Here is an 18,050-nt window from a genome sequence, read left to right as displayed (position 1 = left end):
TTTAGCCTTAAAATCTGTGATGATTGTTGACATCTTGTTTCATGTACAGCTTAAAGTGATCTTGATGGTTAATTGAAGCAATTTAGGTTTTAACTGCAATCTTTGCTTCCCATAATAATTGTTAGGAGTGACATCTGTTTAAAGAATGCCCTTGATTTTGTGTCAGGAAATTCCTAAGTTTAATATTCAGTATTTACTTTGACTCTATTATTATAATTTAATCATATTTCTATATATATATTATAATAAGTGTATTGGACAGTGTTTTCCCTCATTTTAAGTATGACAGGTAAAAAAAAAAATTCAAACTGATAAAGCAAACTTTTCTCTTTACTTGTTGAATTTTCGAGATTTCTCACTCTTTCCTAACTGAGGTAATAGGCGGACTCATGCTGACGTTATTGTTTACATTTTTGCTCATTTGCATACGGCTTTGTGTAAAGAAGGAAGCATGTTAGATACAAATTGACTTCAGGCAGCTAAAGAGCTAGAAAACCTTAGTACAGGGTGAAATTTGTAGCTCTTTGAGTGTAATATTCAAGGAGAAATAGTCCATCAAAAACTGCAAAATTTCTGGCTGGCAAAAGCACTAATGAGCTCATACATTCTATGTAAGATTTTGAGTTTTTAAACCTGTGTTGCACAAAAAGTATTCAATGCATCAGGCTTGTACTCATTGGCCGAGTTAATCGTACTTTGACCTTTCGATACTCAGAACTGATTTATTTTGAGCTCCATCAGAAACTGAATTGCTTATGCTAATGAGGCAAATATTGTAAACAAGGATTCCCCTATACTACAGGCGTTTGATGTTACTTGTTACCCACCTGAAAAGGAGAACACTGTCACAGAACAATATTTGTTTAAACAATTTGATTTTTATTGTGCGTTTTTTTTTTCCTCAGGTAGTGTTTCCCTGAGATCCCTAGAGATAGAGGGACTCTTTGGTAACATAATGTCTGGTTATATAACGGACAAGTTGGTGCTTATGGTTGATATTAGCTCTCTGTAATTCATAATTGTATGAGAGGCTTATTGATGTACAGAAAATGGGGAACCATTTTTTTCTGTTAGGGTTGCATAAAAACCTAAATCTATTTGTCAAGAAAATTTAAGGAACCAAAGTATTCCGAGGGCTGTATTCATTAATTGGTCTTTTGTCCCAAACATTTGTATTAAAGAAAGGATGATTTATTTTTATTATTTTCTAGGTTTAATTTTGAAGCAGGCCTTCTGACAATACATAGGAAAACTGGAAACATATAAATATGAGGTTATAAAAAAAAATTAAAAGTTAAAAAAAAAGCGTTTTGGCACTCCTGTCTAATGCCTTCACCAGGGGTGATTATCTGAGTTGCTTAATTGTAATTCTGCAGTTACATTTATTAAATCACTAAACCAGAGTAGCATCAAACCGTGTCTGTTTTTCTAACCAGTTCACCTCTTGATGTGTTGTCAGTGTCTGTATCAGTATGGAACCTCCACACTTCCAGCCCCAGAGTTCCTCTTACGATTGACTTTGCATTCTTACAGTTAGCCTGTTTGTATCTTTTGCACACAGCTGGGATATCTTCTGCTTCATCACTGGTATAGAGGTATATGATAATTACTGCTGCAACTACTAAATGTTAATATTGCATTATTAACCCTTGCAATCCTTGGATTGACTAATAAGTAATTTCTCTCCACAGTATCGATACAATATTAATACAGGAACTTTCTGAGAATAAACTAAGAAAAATAGCAACAATATGATTGAACATTGAATTCTCCCAACTAATACAAGGAAAAATGCGAGGTAGACAACAAGGAGAACTACCATAAATACTGAACAATTGGCGGAATCATAATTTTGAAACGGTTGGATTTTTTGTGCTTAAATTCTCTCAGCGGCGAGGCCTTATATCAAAATAGTCAGTAGGCGTCTCGGAAAACTGTCTCCAAACACCTTATGCTGTTTCTACAAATTTTCGAATTTAGCTCTTACAGAGGCATTATGCATCTTCTGATAGGTCAGAAACTGATCATTTACAATGCCAGTAAACTAATAGAAATCTGAATCATCAGACCAAAAATCAGCTTGTCGTTTTCCAGAACTGCTTCAGACCCGGTGGCTCCACAAACCCAATCCATTTTCTTACCTTATTAAAGAAGGTTGTCTTTGGTTTGCACATTCGGTTTGTATTTGGCGTAATAAACGTTTAACTTATGTTGCAGTGTAACAATATTTCGCATCTGAGATGAAATCAAGATGGCAAAATTCACTAAAATAGTAGGCTCAAATGAAATAATTTGGTTACTTCTCTCTCTCTATTCTGTTCATCACGCCCTATTCGACATTATGATATTATCAGCGACCAAATGTCCTCCGCCAAACATGTTAGGATGTAATTTGCTAAGTATGTTGGAATTGGAGGGAATAAGCCGCGGATCGCGCCACGCCCAGCAAAAGGTTGCAAGGACTCTCGAACTGTCTTCTTTAAAAGAAATATATTGGTTCTCTGATGCGCATTCAATTCTATTCGCATCCAATTTTAGTTAATCTGTTTAATTCTGGTTATTCTCTTAAGCTCTCACACTTTGATTCTCACTGAATACTTATCACTGACTTATGCTGCTAAACACTCACTTCTACTGCTGAATCCTGTCTACCCACTTGTGAACACTGTCTAAACTGTTCTACTAAATAGGCTCTAAAGTACTGTGTACTTACTGACTGACTGGGAGGGTCAGGCGAGAAAATATTTGGCTTGATGTCATGAAGTATGGACCGAGCACAGCGAGGTTTGTGCGTCATGAAAGAGAGCAAAGTATTTTTCCGTCTGGCCCGACATAACTCATTGTATAAGTATTTTACTATGTGACCACGGACTAAATTTTGAAAATTTCGAAAAATTTTTTCTTGTAAATAGGACGCAATGGGCTATTGCGCGCGGTAAAGCCACAAAAGGGTTATACGATAAAAACTTTCCTTTATTTTTTCATTTTTTCAAATCAGAACAAAAAAGGGAGGAGATTGTCTTTTACTCATTAAGCAGAATCACGTAGGCACCGCACACTTATTTATTGACCAGAATTGATAACTTATTTAGAAAAATACTCAGACAAGTAAAAGCAATTCTCCGGGGGAACACTTCCTGAGTTATAAATTTACCATCCTTTGATAGTTATTTGAAATGAACTTTCCTTCAGTTATGCACCAGCACAGTCATAAGCTGCCTTCACACAGTACTCCCTCGAAACTTTCTGCACACATCTGGGATAATCCACGTTGCAATTTCGACAGCAGAATAAAAAGCAACTTGCTAGATAGGGCATCTTATCGATGTTGATTCTTGCACTCTCCTTGCGGAAAATTGGGTTGTTCTCAATTGAAACAAGTCTGTAATAAGAAAATATCAAATTGATTTTTAGTAACATTAATTTTGATGTTTTATTAACCAAATAATTCCATGACCCTCGCAGGTGAGCTGCAAATTTCGCAATTGCGGAAAAGAAGCCTAAAACTAAAAAATTGCTGCGAGGATCATGGCTGTCTTTGATTTTCAATACGTATGTCAAATGAAATTTATTACCTTACTTTATAAACAATTGGAATACTCATTTTATGATGCATTTATATCAGGACTCGAAACTAATTAGAAAACGAAATGAAACAGCCGATAAAAGGGAATATTCACCTCTAGCTGGGTGCTGTTCAGAACAGAGATCTCTACAGTTGCAAGTAATGCCTTCTTCTGGGTCATGTCTATTATCATCCAGCTTGGCTGGAGTGTCGTCAATTTTTGCTTTTGTAGTTCCTCTGCATTATCATGCAAATGAGAGAGTGTTGCAGTTTTTCTAATGTTCTCAATATCACCGCAGTCCTTCGTGAATTAGAAATGCAAATAAATCCCAACAGTACACCAATAAAAACTCCATTTTAAGGTGCATGTTAAGCTCTGATTCCTCAATATACTTTCCCACAAATTCTCCTTGGAAGAGAGCTTTCGGGCAGGGGCTTGCCCGGCCTAAGGACATAAAAACAACTAATTATGATCGGGGATGGCACCAAATCCTGGCTGGGCGACCGCCTTCAAAGTTATGATAAATCAACATTAATATATTATTGCAATCATTTTGCTAAATCAGATGCTATTTGTCGAAAGCTGTTGGTAGGGCAAAAAGCATCGAAAAAACTAGTACTTCTGTTTTTGTTTTTGCTAAAACTGTCGGAGTTTTTCAGTATGCACTTTGAAAATATTTCCATGTTTTTTTTGAAATTTTTTTTAATTTTATATAGAAGCACGGGTTAATTGCCAATCCAAGAGTTCAATGGACTTTGCTTACGACATTACATCGTATCAATTAAACCGTTTTAGTTTAAAGTCAAACTGGTTCCATAAAGTTACGTTTTACAAATGTATCTTTCCCAAAAGCCTTTTTCCCAGCCAAAAGAAAGCTTTTGATATGAAATGATCGACTATCAGATAAATGTAAACTGTCCTTCACTGTTTTAATTTGGTTGTGTGCATGCGCACTTCTCCGCTGCTACAGCAGCTTCATCGTTGCTTTATAAATTTCCTTTTTGTCTTAACCTTGGCTTAAACGTGGAAAGTATTGCCTTTTTCAACAGAATACCTAATTTTTTTTTGTATGCAAGCAATGCAGAATTCTGAGACATGGTTATTGTTTCATCAAGCTCAATTACCTCACATGAGAGGGGTTCTCATTACCGCATTCTGACAAGCAGCTGATGAGCTAGAAAGCAGGGAAAGGGTTGGTATGGTGAATGGAATACAAGATCCAGAGGAAAATTGTTGTCATGTCTTCATCATCTAAGTCAAATATTGGCTTCATAATTTGAAAATCAAAATGATAAAGAGACTAATATATTTTATAATTAACAATTATTCCATGAGTGCGCGTTGGATATGAGATGATAGATAGCCAACGAGGCGCTACACGCCTCGTTGGCTATAATCATCCCATATCCAACAAGCACAAGTGGAATAATTGTTTTATTAAAAAAGACGCCCCCAAGATATTAGACAAATCTTCTCGACTTTATTTTGTAATAAGAAACCGGATGTTACAATGTACAGATATTAGATTGTGGTATATCGGCTCATATACCATAATGGTTAAGCCAGTAAAAAGTCTTGAATTGCATTATCCAATGATTCAGTTTTTAATAATTATTATTGTTTTAATTGATAGTTTGAATAAACAAGTTACGACACTAGAAAACAAATTAAAAATACAAAGTTTTTCTGGAAGGCTTAGAGTGGAGAACAACGCCAACACAAAGCAGACAAATCGATAGACTCCAACTTAAGAGAGTCACATTACAGGATAATGGTAGCAGTGTCTGTTACAAAGTTCAGTGGCGGACTCAGGGCTTGTGAGGGAGTTTGTTGAAGGATTTGTTATTGATACAGTCGCACATACATTTATAAGCCCCGCGCATGCACAGACCATAGTTGTTGCCGGGGTCTCTGATACAAGAGTAAAAATGCTGGTTACAACTTCGGTAGCAGTCGAACACTTGTTTGCACACATACTTCTTGGCCAGGTCATTTGCACCAGGGAGGCGTGGCAGATACATGGCAGCAGCATCAGGGCATAACACTAGGTAGTTTTCGTAGGTGAGGTATTTTTCTTCGTCCTGCATGTTAATAAAAAGACATTGGATGAGAGCCATCACTGATACTTCTTTTGGAGTGCAATTACATGTAGGAGGGTCATAAGGTGCATGACATACACTCCCTTTCCGTACAGGCCTGATTTTTTTCAGGTCTGATTTTCACTATTGCATAAATAGTGCTCTCTACTGTGAGGATCGTGCATCATACACACACTCCCTTGCTAACTAAAAGAAAGATGTATAACAATAAAACAGCCTGACTCACCCCACTTGGTGAACTGAACGCACTCTGCCTACGCCCTAACAACATATAACTACAGTATATACAAATTATGGAAAGAGGGTTGAAACAGATTTTAAAATAAAAAGTCCGAGTTGTCTAATTTTTCCGCTGGTATTTATTGCTCAAGCGTATTTATAAGATTTGAAGTGTATCACAATACTTAGACTTTTCTTGAATGCACAAACGTTTCCTTGCAGTAACCACCTACCTGAACATCGTGCGGCAGCCTGCTCGCGTGAAGCTTGTCACACTCGCTGTCACAGTCACAGGTCATATTATGACTGTCTTCTTGAACCATTGGTGCATCAATAAGCGCTTCGTTAAGCCTCGGCAGCCGGGGTTCATCTCGTATATCTTCGAGGGCTTCAAACGCTTCGTCATTTAACAAATCTCCCGAAGCGTAATGGCCTCGGGTAGCCGACAGCAAAGCAGCCAAAAAGTAAATAAAAAATACGATTTCATTCTGGAAGGTGAGAAAGAAGTATGTCAACTGGAACATGTGTCCGAGAAAACGAACCACACACTGAATGAGTTTAGGTGGGTGAAAAACCTTTTATATCGCATAAACAGTGTGTGTAATGTCCTGACTAAGTGTGACTTCATTTTGATTGGCTCATGCATAACTTGATCAACCATGCATAACTTTACTTGAACAATGAAATATTATCATGTACTCGCAAGCTTTTTCTTAATGCTGTTTACACACGAAATGATGAATACAAACTTTAAAAAGTAACATTTTTATTCGCGATTTTGTTAATTGTGTCAAAAATGAGATATTTCAAAAAAGTTCGTTTTAAGCTAAGATTAATACCACCTTGTTTGCGATTGTTTTTCCTTATTATATCATGTGTGACTTTTTCTTGGCTTTTTTCCAGTTAACTCTTGAAAACTAACTTATATTTGTCACCAAATTACCGATCTACTTAAAAAACGTTATTTGATGTTATTAATTCTGGCATGCACAGTACAAGACCGGAAACCTCTTGAGATAAACGAAGTGTGACATTTTAGTTTTGAGAGCTAGCATGTAGAGGAATGTTATTGATATCTATCTCAACTATTCATCACTGAGCCCATATGCATCATAGGAAACAACAAAAAACAAGATCTACCGTTAGAAGTTGACTTGGTGCATCTATTGTCAATATTTATCATTTTTGAGACACAAGACCCGGTATAATCAGTTTCAATTTTATGAACATGTCCAACCTGAACTTCAAAAAGTAACACTAATATTGCTTGCAACAAGATTAAGTTCATCCGTGCACAGTAATATTGCTTCAACTGTTTGGTATTAAGAACAAGCAAGCCAATCTTGTTTATTACAATCCTTAAGCCACCTTTTTTTATTATTCCCTTAAAGGGTTCAAGGCAGCAAAAAATAATAACGGTGTTCTTGAATATCAAGTAAATTCATAGATTGTATAGGTTTGTGCACTTTCCTTACACTTGTATAGTCGCGATCTAACAAGAGAAAATGAAAATTTTGTAGTGAGGGCATTTTACCAATTGAGAATGTACTAAATTAGATAGTTAAGAAAGATATCATTTTGTCGATGTTTCCCTGCATTCGATGGGCATATCACTCTATTCAGAGGAAAAATGGTGCATTTTAGTCAAACTGAGATAAAGTGTTTTTTGTTGTTGTTTTTTTGTGTGTGTTTTAAATAGAGTACAACTGCTTCAAAAAGTGTCTAAAGGGTGCACTTGATGAGAGGTTAAAAGAAGAAGAGCTTTTTATATAAATTTCCATATACTTTTTCATTTCAGTAATTTTTTTATTTGCTCAGTCATTTTAGGGACAAAAACAAATTTATTTTGAAGCATTTATTTTGACAATAGGTTACAACAACTTCGTTACAAGGAAGCAAGTACTTGAAGCTCTCGAGATTTAAACTGCAAAGCAATGCTAACAAAGTACAACGCAGTTGAAGAACTGATCGGGGGAAATAAAGTGAATGGGTAAGATACACTCCTCGGCATAGGAATGCCGAAGCATAGGAAAAGTTGAAACAGTTCTTCGGGAACTTAAGGTCCAGTGAAGGGGGCGATTTCTGGCAGTGAGTTCTTGTCCATGCATATGCACATGCATTTATAGGATTCACGATAACAATGCTCTGGACCGACGTATAAAGCGCCATCTCGATCCATACATTAATTTTTTTGTAGACTGCATTACAACTTCTGCAGCAATCGAACAAGTACAGCAACATAAACTGGCATTTGTTCAATGGACTTTTGTTAAAGACGACAGTAGAAGCCAGAACGTAGTTGATTGGCATCTCTTGGAATTTATGGAAGCTGGCGTTTTTCTGTTCAATAAAAACAAAAGGAGATTTTTAGAAGACCAAGGATGTTACTGAGAGAGATCGAAACTTTTCAGGAGGAACTAAAAATGCATCAACTTGAAGAATTTTTTAAAATTCGATACCTATAGTTTTCATGGGTTTCACCAAAGAGGCGCAGCACCAATGCCATGTATAGTGTTTTAGACTCGAAATCTTGTAAAAATCGCGTTCATTAGACTTAAAAAGTCGGAGTGCACTGCAACCTTCGTCAGAACCAATAAATAAAAATTAAGAAATAGAAATTTTCTTACCGTTAAAAATTCTGGCACGTCTAACTTTTTGCAGTCTGGCTCACAGTGGGCAAGACACCGGGTAGAATCATTGTTTTGTGGAACACGTGCCACGGCATTCTCGTCTTCGATCTGTAAGCTGGTCAAATCTGGCAGAAGTGCTCTATGCTCAGGGCAAAAGAAACGTTTTACAAGTTCTTCTGTGCTAAATCCATTCGCCATAGCAATGGTGAAGATAAAACTAACAAAAAAACTGTAAGTCTTCATGATGTTTATGTCTGTTTGTTTGCAAAGGATGTAACAAAACTCTGACAAGTTTTGCTCCCAGTGAGTAGCTTCTCTCGAATGAATGCAGTGCTGCGATTAATCGAATTTCATACTTCAAGGGCTTTATTCAAGAGGTGTATTGTAAATTGTTTCTGAGTATTGGACCACATTCGTAATTAAGTGGACTTCTCGTGTTACGTGACTTGTTGCTGTCTTGTCCCAAACAAACTGCAAAATGTAACTGTAAGATTGGTCCTGAAGTCCAATACAGAAAACATTGTTGATCGAGGCCAAACGATTTTTGACTTTAACTGAATTTTGCATCCGCCTTCTTTTAGCTCTATTTTCTTTCATTCTTTAGAAAACTCCAGTCTTACACTCTTTTTGTATTGAATTCTTAATTGCATCAATTTCTTTCAGTTTTCAGCCCATTCTATTTAGGAATTCTGCTACAAATACGTTATTCAGTGAAGAAATAAGTGGTTATATACGTGGAAAATGAATTGATTCAACCCATCTCCGTGTCTATCTAAAGAAGAATCCCACAGTGGGGCTTTTTAAGTCACCAGATAGAGAAATCAGGACACAGTTTTACTGAGTTACTTTATTTGCTTGAATAAATTTAAATTATCAATTTCCTGTATACTTTGCGCGCGATAGCAAAAAGCACGAATTGGTTGTCACAATGAGTTTCTTAGGTCAAAAAAGCCGAAAAAAATATATAAAAATATGAAAAAATATGACAGATTTAAATCTACATTAACGAAAAACCTTGACGATTAAAGGCTGATAGTTTCGAAAGAGACTGTTTGGGGCTGTGTCGGTGGGAGTAACGAAATAATTTGGATATATCAACGAAGTTGAAATGGTAAATTGGCCACCGTAACAATTACAAAAGCTGATGTTTCGAGCGTTAGTCCTTCGTCGGAGCAAATAGAGGAATTGTGGATTGTGTGTGCTTTTAAAGGCAGAAAATGGAGCTACGTTATTGGTGGGAACATGGCAACAAGAAAAACAAGAATAAATTATTGGAATGAAAAGCGTTCATTGATCCCTGTGGGATTTAGACTGCCCGTTTGAAAGATGAGCTTTTGTTCCCGATTTTTACGGCTTTCCGTGCTACCTAAGTGTAAGGAAAGACCACAGATTGCCATATGTTGCTTAGAATGATTAGGTAAATTAAAATGTCTAGCGACTGGTTTCGATGTGTCCTTGTCATTCCTTTCCATCACTCAGTTAAATCCATCACTCTTAAAAGCTTTAAATTACTTCAAAATGATCCAGAGACAAGCACTATCTTTCGCAGCCTCCCCTCATTTCATTCAAACACGACAAAAAAACATAGGCAATTTTTTGGTCAGAAGTTCTTTTCAGACTAATGATCAACCAGGCACTTTTAAATGTACTCATGAACGATGCAAAACGTGTCCTTTTACTAACAACACTGATAAAATATTGGGACCTAAACGATCCATTAAGATCACTGATCACTTCACATGCACCTCCGCCAAGGTAATCTATTGCATAACTTACACTTATTGCAAAAAGATATACATCGGCAAAACAGGTAGAAGACTAGGTGACTGATTCCGAGAACACCTTCGTTGCCATGTTCCCTCCAATAACGTAGCTCCATTTTCTGCCTTTGAAAGCACACACAACCCACAATTCCTCTATTTGCTCCGACAAAGTGCTAATGTTCGAAACGTCAGCTTTTGTAATCGTTACGGTGGCCAATTTACCATTTCAACTTTGTTGATATATCCAAATTATCTTGACGATTAAAGTCAGATAACGTGCGAAAACTTTTTCCATTTAGTATACATTCAGTTAACCAAATAAGTACTTTGACAGATATTGGTAAAACATGCAAAAACACATTTAAGTACTCTCAAGTCAAGAATGAGTGTAGCTATCAACAGAAAACGTTACGTGCTTTTTCGTGGTATAATGTCAAATCAGTACAAGACATGTTTGTTTAAAAAGAACGATATCTCTGATAAGATTTCGGAGAGCTAACTCTCAATGACTTTGCTTTCTGTCAACCATTCAGTTAACGTATACCATAATAATCATTCACTTTAATGTATTGAATGAGTACCCATAGTGCCTTGCAAATTATACAAATACCCAATTTACTCAGCAAAATAAAGTTGTGTTGAGTAAGGCCATGATGTTTGCTGCCATGGGTCTTTACTACCAAGGAGAATTAACTCAGTATATTACATTATTTTATTAAAAAGGAAGAAAAAACCTACAGAAATCAGATAGAAGTTATACAGTTTGCTTGTTTTGAAGGGTTAGTGCGAACGGAACACAAGGTCCATGCGAGGCACCACCCCTCCCCCCAATTCACCCTGGATAGACACTGCACAAAGACAGACACCAACACCTGGCACTACGTGCCCTACTCTTTTCGAGGAGTGTGTGGGTTCTTTAACGTCCCACAAATTTAAATCACATATAAGGGCTTGTGAGACAGGACCTCCATTTATCATCCTTATCCGAGAAGACTAGAAAGTCTAACCGTTTGCAGAAATTTGTACAAAGGCAGCACTTTCTACTTAGTTATTTAAAGACCCGGAGTGTTGGTCTGGCCGGATTTGAACTCTCGACCTCCCACACAACAGTCCGGCGCCATACCAATTGAGCTAACCGGGAGGCGGTAAGTTAAGCTGTAAGCAGTCAAATCTTATGTGCTTTTCTCTTTCTTATGAAAATTGGTCTATTGATGATATTTTGCGAAGTGTATCATAACAATATCAAAGATGTGCACATATGCTTAATTTTAAGGAAAGACCGCCGTTTCATGCCTGAAAAACAAAATTCCTTCTTTAAAGTGCTTCTGTATTTTTCCGATGCTTTTATCCCTTGGAATATTGTTCGATCAACTCTAAGTCATTCATTTTCCAAAGAACAATATCGGTTGGACTAGATGTTTGAAAATTAATCATAAAAAAAATACCTGGTTCATTAGACTGTTAACTAATTCCCCCACTTCTATCTCAAAAACAAGGTTTTCAAAATGTGTTTTCAGGCATTATGTTTTTTTTTTGTTTTTCAGGCGCCCCCGGCCACGGACCCTTTAGTGCAATGGTCAGTGCTGCAACGGCCGGACGACATATATACTTAACGGAACCGGAGTGCAATGGTTCCGCCGAGTAACGCCTGAAGGAGGGTACACCAGTACGCCAAAATCGCCCAGGAATCGAACCTGGCCCCCCGGAAGCGCTCCCCGCCTAACGGGGCACCTGAACAGTCGGGGTGTGCAAGGACTGCTGTTGGGTAACGAGTCCCATAATGCAGAGAACTACATGCTATGAGACCCTAACCCGCGTCAGGTAAGTTATCAGTGCAGAAACAAATTACATCCTAACATGTTTGGCGGAGGACATTTGGTCGCTGAAAATATCATAATGTCGAATAGGGCATGATGAACAGAATAGAGAGAGAGAAGTAACCGAATTATTTCATTTGAGCCTAATATTTCAGTGAATTTTGCCATCTTGATTTCATCTCAGATGCGAAATATGGTTACGCTGCAACATAAGTTAAATGTTTATTTTGTACAACAACCCCAAAACAATGAAAGCAACCTTGCTGAAAAACATTGACCATCGAAGAAGTTATAAAATTTTTAGGAAAAGCTAACCCTTTTTTAATGTTTTCCAAATTTTGGTAACTGCCCAGGGCAATTACTTAAATTTCCCTCAGCGGCGTGGCAGAGTGGTTAGGGTGCTGGACTTGTAATCCGCTGTACTGTCCTGAGTTCAAGTCCTCCACCCTGCCACTCACTGGATTTGTTCTCGGTTGCCCCTGGTTCAACTCCTTCGCTGTGCTCTGTAAATAGCCCACTGCCCTTGTAGAATCAGACACTATTTATTGCCTATGTAAATGCTATGTGACTGCTCTATGTAAAAAGTAGGTACAGGGTATTAAAGTTCTATGTTTAAAGTGAGAGAGGGTGTTATTCAAATTGTATGTAATTGCTATGACTTTTGCTATATATTTTGATAAAAAATCCTATTTTTTTACTAGTCAAATGGAACCTTTACATAGTGTAGGTAAAAGCTATGTAATACACATTTGAGCAGGCTAGCTTAGGAAACTATAGATAGCATATAAATAGCATCTACATAGGTTTGAAATGCCAATTCACATAGTATTTAAATAGGAGCAAGCTGAAGCTTAGACAACTGAAAATAAACTTAATAGCCTTTTAATAGAATTAAAATAGAGTAAACATAGGTTACCAATAGTCTTTTTAAGGTGAGTTAAATACAATTTATATAGCTTTTTACCTATGTAAATACTATGTGGCTACTCTATGTAAAAAGTAGGTATAGTGTATTAAAGTTCTATGTTTAAAGTGATAGAGAGGGTGTTATTCAAATTGTATGTAATTGCTATGACTTTTGCTATATATTTTGATAAAAAATTGTACTTTTTTACCAGTCAAACGGAACCTTTACATAGTGTAGGTAAAAGCTATGTAATACACTTTTGAGCAGGCTAGTGTAGAAAATTAAAGATAGCATATAAATAGCATCTGCATAGGTTTGAAATGCCAATTCACATAGTATTTAAATAGGAGCAAGTTGAAGCTTAGACAACTGAAAATAAACTCAGTAGCCTTTTAATAGAATTAAAATAGAGAAAACATAGGTAACCAATTGTCTTTTTAAGATGAGTTAAATACAATTTATATAGCTTTTTAATAGCATCAATGAACAAGGTAAGTACTAAATTGAACTAGTGATCACACACCTTTTAAATAGATTTTACATACCATATACATAGTGCTAATTAGGATTTGAAGGAGGGGTTTGTTGATTAAATTATGCACTTGAATGGTGTGGACCATGCCACAAACCTATTTAGGCAGGAACATGCATGTATTTAGAGAATTGCATTCAAAGTAGTTATAATATAATCATTTGCTGGTCGAAAATATGCTTATAATCCAACAAAATCAAAAGGTGCAATATTAAATTATAAAATTTATTACCTGCACATCCGTCTTTTTTGTAACAGGAATTACTTTAAATTATTTTACAGACACTTTTCAGATAAAAAGGTAAAATATTATGTACTAAAATGTGTCAAACATATTGACCCTGTAACTACAGAGATCTGAAAACTAACTCACTCAAACGAAAAACTTTGTAGTCCACCATTGGTAGTGCTGAAAATACGTAACAACGCTGTAGTCAAAAAGGTGACAATAATTAAACTCTAGTCTTTGGATGACTTCATTACAACTATGATTTTACAGCTAGAGTACCTTAGTTTACAATAGTTGGGATTTACCCAGATACCTTATTCTGCAAAATCAGGTTCTGCTTTGACTTTTCATAGTTACTGTAATATTCTCCCATCAATAACCTTTGTCTATTGATTCTCATAACACTTGTGAGTCGAGCTTGTAATTTCCTTGTAAAAAGGAGTGAATTAAAGTATGTAATCCTGAACAGCCAATGTGTATTTGTCAAAAAAAAGAATGATTGAGGATTCTTCTCATTTTTCATTGTCATCTCATCTTGCATCCTTTAAAGAAAATAAGAGAAAATTTTCCTTTACAAACATTTTTCTATTTCATTAATATCAATTACAAAAACCTTTGACCTTCTAATCATATTTAACTAGCATTACTTCCTTCCTGACACTTAAGGGAAACAATTGCAGTCCTCTTTGCAATTAAATTCACTAAATGTTCATTGGCCATATTTATCATGACATGCTTTTTCATAACAATTTGTCATTTGATACCTTCTTTTTCTGCAAGGAAATAATGGTATTACACTTCATTCGCATAGCCTGCTTTATTCCACTGCGAGAGAGTGGAGACTGTGCAGGCTTCCTGTCATCTCCATCTTTTGTTTTTCTTGGTTTTGGCTCTTTGGTAAGTTTAGCAACCATAGAAAAATCTGCAATTTTGTTTAAATGGAAATGTTATTTTAAAAACAAACATGACATTAGGTATTCAGTTTTAATTTGAATTCAACTATGTAGTATTTATGCAATGTACGTATATACCAGTAATAGCTTCTATGACATCCTGGTCAAGTTCATGCAGGCGCCGTCCTTGAAGTTTTTCCTTTGGGTAAAATATACCCAGCAAGGCACAGGCAAGCCCTGTTCTTGTACTTGCGTTTTTTACAGCTGCCTTTACTTTGATGGGGCAGCACCAAACCCCATTTGATATCTCCTCCCACTAAAATTCAAAGAAAATTAAATGTATTAGGGCCTGGTTCAACCATACATGATAATTCATTAGAGCTTATGGTAGTTAAGCATGTGTGCTCTTCCTCAATCAATAAATAACTATTTGAAAACTATTAACTTACATTGTTTGCCTGGCCAACTGATCTGGGAAGTTTGCCATAGTCTACATTCTCCTGCAAATCTCCACTACTGCTTGGAATGGGCTGCAAAGCCTTTAGTTCCCCTAAAATAATGTTAAAAACATCAATGAAGTCTCTGTTTTCATAGGGTTGGAGTCACAGTAGGCCTAATGTTTAATATGCAAGACTACTGTTCAAGAGCTCTTGTTCAAGTGCTGGCTAGGGTACTACCAGGTAATTTTGGGAAAGAAACTATGTTGAGGTTGTGGAAGGCATGGTGGCCTCATGGCAGTGCACTCAACTCCAGATCGAGTGGTCCGGGTTCGAATCCAGGCCAGGGACATTGTGTTGTGTTCTTAGGCAAGACACTTTACTCTCACAGTGCTTCTCTTCACCCAGGTGTTTAAATGGGTACCGGCAAATTTTAAGCTGGGGGTAACCACCGCCTGCGATGGACTAGCATCCTATACAGGGGGGAGTAGAAATACTCCTAGTCACTTCATGCTTAGGAAACCAGAGTTAAGCACCAGCCTGATGGGCCTTATGGTTCGTAAACACACTTTACTCTTATGTTTAAGTTCTGGGTAACCTCTGAACCCTCCTTTTCATGACTCAGTAAACTATTATTACTATTATTATTATTATGTTCCTGTTGTTTCCTCAGCCAGGCCTTAAATGTAAGTAAATGTAGATATTTGAAATAAGTCTATTATGCATAAGCAATTAACTAGTTTTAAAGTTATTATTCTATGGTTATTACTTACTGAGCTCTTCTAATGCATTAGCTAACTCCTTTTTTGTATTAGCTAACTCCTCTTTTGTGTCTTTCAACTCTTCTTTGAGCTCTTCCTTTTCCCCTCTGCAAATAGCGCTGATGCATTTTGGGGGTGGGCGGTGTTGCTTTGGTTGTTTTCCTCCAAAGTGTGAATGTTTGGGAGGGTGGACTGACTTAGGCAGAGAGGGCTCTGAGATGGGGCACACACCAAGAGTCTCCGAAACTACCAGTTCATCTTGTTGGGGCTCTGAGGTGGGACACGCACCTAGAATCGCTGAAACTACCAGATCATCATGCTGGGCACTGATATTTTTTCTTAATTCACTTGCAGTTTTTGGTGCTTCTGTTGTTCCTCCTCTAGCAGTAGCATTAGCTGATTTCTTACTTTTCTTTGCTAGTGTGAGAGTATTAATGGAAAGAGAAATTACACCTTTGGTCATGTACAATGTTTCGCTTGTCTTGCTAACTTTTATTGTAAGGATAGAGCAAAATTTACCACGACAAAGTTAAATGGAAGAGTATCTATCTAAAAACTACAACTTGAAATTTTTACCTGAACCACTCTTTTCTTTGACTGTTGGAGAACGATTCGAGGCTGAAACCGAAATAGAGCACATTATCCTTACTAAGGTGTGGTCATGATATATACTTTGAAAGTTATACTTATAAAACATATTTATAAAACATGAAAATAGAATTTCAGTAACATACAAAAACAACTGCTTTTTTAAAATTGTTATGAAATTACATGCAATCGGTCAAAATGACAGACACTGTACCATCACTTTCTTCATTTGTTGTTTTTTCCTCATCGACCATCTCTTCAAAATCTTCTCCGTAACTTTTCCTTTTCCTGTTCCTTTTTGGAGTATTACTTGTTTCCACTTCTTCAAATTCCTCCTCACTTACACAGCTTTCACGTAACGTTTCGTCGACTTCCTCTTCTGCACTCTTTTTTGAAGCTGATAATTAATTGATAAATGAGATCAAAACAAGTCAAGTCGACACATCAATTAATGAATTACGAAACACAATGTGTGAATTACATACCATGAAGCGATTTGATTTTGCCTCCCCAAATGTGCTTTTTGAAGAGCATATTGACTGTTGCACCTGGCTCCATTTTTTCTCCGTTCATAACTGTGAGCTTCTTAGTTGATTGAACATCAAGTTCTTCTCTTTGAAGTACCACACCATCCTTTGAATTCCACGCGATCAATGAATACATCTAAATCGGAAAACATTTTTAGCTTATACAAGCTTAAATAAATAAACCACTCGTACTGTCCTAACTTATAGAATACGAGGCCAAACGGTAACTGGTCGCTCAACGGTCAGATGTCTCACGTATTTAGACACGTACATATGAATTTACTCCCATTTCCCTCAACCTTAGATTTTTCTAAGTTTTTTCTTTTGTCCTGTTTTAATCCTCCCTCTCTTACAGTATGACATATTCTACAATGACCTTTTGCCAAAGGAGTTTCTTATCTTGAAGATAGCTATTAAGACGTATAAAATGTATAGCGCGATTTTCATTCGGCTTTCTCATAGCTATACTGAACAAATCTCACCTTGAAGATATCGTGCTCATACGATATCGTTTGAGTTAAATGAGCTACATGCAACGACCTTACGCCAAAGAAGGAGTTTCTTACCTTGCAGGTCGCTATAGTTTAGAACTTTTCGTCGAGAAGCTGATCGCAAAAACGTTAAGTGACTTCGTTGAAACAAGAGTTCCCACGTGTGAAGGCAAGCCAAAAGTGACCTCAGATCGTAGGTATGCATTTCAGAAATACCGCGATTTTCATTCGGCTATTTCATTGGATAGTGGAAAAAATCACACCTTAAAGATATCGTTTGGGTTAGCCGCAGGAGTAGCCACGAGCTTAGGCCAAAGGAGTTTTTTAACCTTGAAGATCGTTATTTAAGACTTTGCACGTCAATGAGCTTCGTTCTAGAGGTAAAAAGTAAGAAAATGTTGACTTTGTTGTAGCAAGATTCCCACGAAAGGACGCCAAAACATCGCATTATAATTATCTCTTTCAAACAGAGCGCGATTTTCATCCGGCTGTTTCCAATTGAAACGAAAATCACACCTCGAAGATTCGCTTTCATTGGACGCTTTGTGTTTGGCGCGCTTTGCATTGGTGACAGGGCGGTCAGAATGCAAA

At 36.8% G+C, this 18,050-nt stretch overlaps 4 protein-coding genes across 13 annotated transcripts in view; 1 reads left to right on the top strand and 3 right to left on the bottom strand.

Moving 5' to 3' along the window:
* LOC148738207 (uncharacterized) overlaps positions 1–18,050 on the top strand; it is a 214,876-nt gene that overhangs the window by 179,101 nt on the left and 17,725 nt on the right. The gene's annotated exons all lie outside the window — the stretch shown is intronic.
* LOC111325696 (uncharacterized) lies at positions 4,697–6,491 on the bottom strand. 2 transcript variants are annotated; one of them, XM_088750309.1, is made up of 3 exons: positions 6,118–6,491; positions 5,431–5,647; positions 4,697–4,740 (listed from the first exon to the last, which is right to left on the bottom strand). In XM_088750309.1, exons 1-3 carry the CDS (start codon positions 6,406–6,408, stop codon positions 4,712–4,714), a joined length of 537 nt encoding a protein of 178 aa, XP_088606435.1. In that variant the 5' UTR covers positions 6,409–6,491; the 3' UTR covers positions 4,697–4,711. The 2 variants fall into 2 exon arrangements, with proteins under 2 accessions (XP_088606435.1, XP_022785297.2); XM_022929562.2 differs by lacking the exon at positions 4,697–4,740 and having other exon boundaries at positions 5,027–5,647.
* LOC148738212 (uncharacterized) lies at positions 6,634–8,757 on the bottom strand. The gene is given in 3 exon segments (XM_088750310.1): positions 6,634–8,069; positions 8,072–8,224; positions 8,512–8,757. Coding segments are annotated over 3 exon segments (528 nt in total). The 3' UTR covers positions 6,634–7,940.
* Positions 13,740–18,048, bottom strand: LOC148738211 (uncharacterized). Of its 3 annotated transcripts, none has more exons than XM_088750261.1 (8): positions 16,927–18,045; positions 16,656–16,838; positions 16,430–16,471; positions 15,866–16,270; positions 15,105–15,205; positions 14,794–14,971; positions 14,527–14,684; positions 13,740–14,304 (listed from the first exon to the last, which is right to left on the bottom strand). In XM_088750261.1, the coding sequence occupies exons 1-8, from the start codon at positions 17,102–17,104 to the stop codon at positions 14,293–14,295; spliced, it is 1,257 nt and encodes a 418-aa protein (XP_088606387.1). In that variant the 5' UTR covers positions 17,105–18,045; the 3' UTR covers positions 13,740–14,292. The 3 variants fall into 3 exon arrangements, with proteins under 3 accessions (XP_088606387.1, XP_088606388.1, XP_088606386.1); XM_088750260.1 differs by lacking the exon at positions 13,740–14,304 and having other exon boundaries at positions 14,443–14,684; positions 16,927–17,104; positions 17,535–18,048; XM_088750262.1 differs by lacking the exon at positions 14,527–14,684 and having other exon boundaries at positions 16,927–18,042.

Source organism: Stylophora pistillata, chromosome 2 (genome assembly GCF_964205215.1).
Source record: "Stylophora pistillata chromosome 2, jaStyPist1.2, whole genome shotgun sequence".
Taxonomy (NCBI): domain Eukaryota; kingdom Metazoa; phylum Cnidaria; class Anthozoa; order Scleractinia; family Pocilloporidae; genus Stylophora; species Stylophora pistillata.
The sequence above is the reverse complement of the archived record's forward strand: the minus strand, read 5'-3'. Positions and strand labels throughout refer to the sequence as shown.